Source organism: Sorex araneus, chromosome 5 (assembly GCF_027595985.1).
Source record: "Sorex araneus isolate mSorAra2 chromosome 5, mSorAra2.pri, whole genome shotgun sequence".
NCBI lineage: Eukaryota > Metazoa > Chordata > Mammalia > Eulipotyphla > Soricidae > Sorex > Sorex araneus.
In genome coordinates, this window is record NC_073306.1 from 185,001,895 (window position 1) to 185,005,786 (window position 3,892).

The following is a 3,892-nucleotide window of genomic DNA, read 5'->3' on the forward strand; positions in this document are numbered from 1 at the left end:
CAATAGTCAAAATCTTGGAACAACTCAAGTGCCCTAGAACAGATGACTGGTTAAAGAAACTTTAGTACATCTACACAATGAAATACTATGTAGCTGTTAGAAGAGATGAAGTCATGAAATTTGCTTATAAATGGATAGACATAGAGAGTATCATGCTAAGTGAAATGAGTCAGAAAGAGAGGGATAGACACAGAAGGACTACACTCATTTGTGGAGTATAAAATTACATAACAGGAGACTGACACACAAGAACAGTAGATACAAGGGCCAGGAAGATTGCTCCATAGTGGGAAGCCTGCCTCATGAGCGGAGGGAAAAAGGCAGCTTGAATAGAGAAGGGATCACTAAGAAAATGATGACTGGAAGAATTGGTCGGGATGGGAGATGTTTGCTGAAAGTAGATAATGGACCAAACATAATAATCTCTCATCATCTGTATTGCAAACTATACTGCCCAACAGTAGAGAGAGAGTATGGGGAATATTGTCTGCCATGGAAGCAGTCGGGGGAGGGGAGTGGGAAAGAGGGGTATACTGGGCATATTGGTGGTGGGGAATGTGCAGTGGTGGAAGGATGGGTGTTTGATCATTGTGTGATTGTAACCCAAATATGAAGTCTTATAATTATCTTACGGTGATTCAATAAAATTAAAAGGAAAAAGATCTGTTGTGTGTTGAGGGGCCTTATCTTGTCAATGAAGTGAATATCTAAGGAATAACTAGTGGTGCTGAGGGTAATTTGGTTGTTCAGAAAATTCTGTTTACTTAGGACAGTTTATAAAATAACGCATAAAAATAAATTATGTTGAGAATAAAAAATTTCTATAGTTATACTAATGTACAGCTTATGATTTAACTGTATCTAGTGATCATGTGCTTTTCCATGTTTTATATTGACTTAACAGAAAAGAAATCTATATTCATGATGAACATTAAGCCTGCGATATTTTTTTCTTTTTACTTTTGGGTATCACACGGTGATGCACAGGGGTTACTCCTGGCTCATGCACTCAGGAATTACTCCTGGCAGTGCTCGGAGGACTATATGGGATGCTGGGAATCAAACATGGGTAGGCCATGGGTACGGCAAATGCCCTACCTGCTGTGCTATCGCTCCAGCCCCAATCCTGGAATATTCTTATTTGCATAAAACATGGTGTATATCCAGAATTCAAGCTTTAAAGTATAAAGGTATAAATAAAAAATAATCATAGAATAGTCACAATTTTCACTACTTACATATCTACATACACCAAAATATGATTGCATAAGATAAATCAGTTTCTGCTGAGGCCTGACAGTAACTATGCACATTACTCTCTCACTTTGCACTCACACCTCTGCCTTCAACAGCCATGCTCAGGGTTTTGCTATCTGCTCTTGTTTTAACTTCCAGAGAGATCTTGCTAAATCCACAAAGAAGAAAGAAAACATTTGCTTCTGTATTCCATTTTGCAGAGACACATTGCCTCGGCATCACCAATATTCACAGACACAGACAGACACAGACACAGACACACACACACACACAGACACACACACATGCTCAGTTGCATTTCTGTATAAAAGAGGAAGAAATCAAAAAAACAATTCCATTTAAAATAGTGTCCCAATATTTCAAATACTTAACAATTAACAAAGAATGTGGAAGATTTATGCATGGAAAACTTTGAATCACTGTTGAGGAATCAGTAAGCACAAGCTAATGAAAGAATATCCTCTGTTCATGGATTGGAAGAACCAACATTACAAAATAACCATATTTCCTAGAAATATACAGATTCAATGCAGTACTAAAGTTTTTATGGAACTATAAAACTCCTAAATATAATAGCCAGGATATAATAATGAGAACAAAGACCATGGTAGGTATTGCATTATCTAACTGCAAAATACATTATAAATCCATAATAGCAAAAAAAAAAAAAGGTAATTGAATAAACTAGACTTTCAGTTCAATGGCATAGTCTTGAGAGCCTAGAAGTACATCCTCAGATGTGTGAACGGTTGGCAAACAACAGAGTAATTAAGAGCATTGAGTGGAGGAAAAAAACGTCTCTTCAGTAAATGTTGGAAAAGTTGAGTAGTCACTTACAATAAAAGTGAAGCTTTACCCATCCAAAACCATATACAAACATTAATTTAAAATGGATTAAGAGCTTTACATTATGTTCTTAATACATAAATGCTCCATATATTAATACTTAGGTTCCATAAAATAAATATTGGGAAACATAGATATTAACCTTATAGGTGTCTTCAATGAGTCAATTCTATTGAGAAAGATAAAAAATGCAAAACGTAATAATTATATAAAACTATGTCACTGTATCACTGTCATCTCATTGCTCGTCGATTTGCTCGAGCGGGCACCAGTAATGTTTCCATTGTGAGACTTGTTGTTACTGTTTTTGGCATATTGAATATGCCACGGGTAGCTTGCCAGGCATATTGAATACACCATGGGTAGCTTGCCAGGCTCTGCCATGAGGCGGTATTCTCTTGGTAGCTTGCCAGGTTCTCCGAGAGGGATGGAGGAATCAAACCCAGGTCATCTGCATGCAAGGCAAATGCCCTGCCCACTGTGCTATCACTCCAGCCCATAAAACTATGTAGGCTAAAATATTCATGATATTAAAATATTCTGAAATAAACTAGGTCTTATATTAAAAGACATCTTACTGAATGGAAAATAGTTATCCTACATGCATAAGATAAAGGGTTAGCTTTCAAAATATATTAAGCACTCATAAACTGAATAAGAAAAAAAAAGAAAAGAAAAACATCCTTATCAAAATAAAAAAAAATGATGGACATAGGTGATAGACACTTTTGAAAAGAAGACATACTAATAGGCATAGGAAAAAAGTGTTCATCATTGCTTATTATTAGGGGAAAGCAAATCAAAATTGCTGTGAGATAATCTTTGTACCTGTGAGACTACCTTATGCAAAAAATGAAATAGTGGCTGGAGAGATAGCATAGTGAGTAAAGCACTCAGTTGCAGGTGGCTGACCCAAGGTGATCGCCATGAAGGCATCGGGCACGCTGCGAGAGTATAAGGTGGTGGGACGTTGTCTGCCCACCCCCAAGTGCCACACGCCACTCCTGTACCGCATGCGCATCTTCGCCCCCAATCACGTGGTGGCCAAGTCCAGCTTCTGGCACTTCGTGTCACAGTTGAAGAAGATGAAGAAATCGTCGGGCGAAATCATCTACTGCGGCCAGGTGTTGGAGAAGTCGCCCCTGCAGGTGAAGAACTTTGGTATCTGGCTGCGTTATGATTCCCGCAGTGGCACTCACAACATGTACCGGGAGTACCGTGACCTCACCACGGCCGGCGCCGCCACCCAGTGCTACCGTGACATGGGTGCCCGTCACCGCGCCCGCGCCCACTCCATCCAGATCATGAAGGTGGAGGAAATCCCGGCCAGCAAGTGCCGCCGGCCCCCGGTCAAGCAGTTCCATGACTCCAAGATCAAGTTCCCGCTGCCCCACCGGGTCCTGAGGCACCAGTACAAGCCCCGCTTCACCACCAAGAGGCCCAACACCTTCTTCTGAGTCGGGAGCTCCAATAAACTCTTCGGCATGCAAAAAAAAAATGTGTTTGATGCCGTGTTCTGAGCCCCACCAAAAGTGATCCCCAAATGCAGAGCCACGAGTAAGCTCTGAGCACAACTCGGTGTGCCCCCAAAACAAACAAACAAAAAAGACCAGAAATACCTGGGGTCACCCTCTGTTGAAAATAGTATGGAGACTTCTCCAAATCAATTAATAATTATAATGTCTAACAGTAATATCAAAGTAATATAAAAGATATTAGTATATTTGATATTAGTAATATCAAAGATAACTGGAGGTAGATATACATAAGATATATAATAATAATTAAA

General features: G+C 39.5%; 1 protein-coding gene across 1 annotated transcript; it reads left to right on the plus strand.

Moving 5' to 3' along the window:
- Window positions 1–3,026: 3,026 nt before the first annotated feature.
- On the plus strand, window positions 3,027–3,601 carry LOC101549404 (60S ribosomal protein L18a-like). Its single transcript, XM_055140050.1, has one exon. It carries the CDS (start codon window positions 3,030–3,032, stop codon window positions 3,558–3,560), a length of 531 nt encoding a protein of 176 aa, XP_054996025.1. The 5' UTR covers window positions 3,027–3,029; the 3' UTR covers window positions 3,561–3,601.
- The last annotated feature ends 291 nt before the right edge of the window (window positions 3,602–3,892 follow it).

Bases quoted from the DNA above. Each gene is read 5' to 3' on its own strand.
- LOC101549404 (XM_055140050.1), top strand. From the start codon at position 3,030: ATGAAGGCATCGGGCACGCTGCGAGAGTATAAGGTGGTGGGACGTTGT.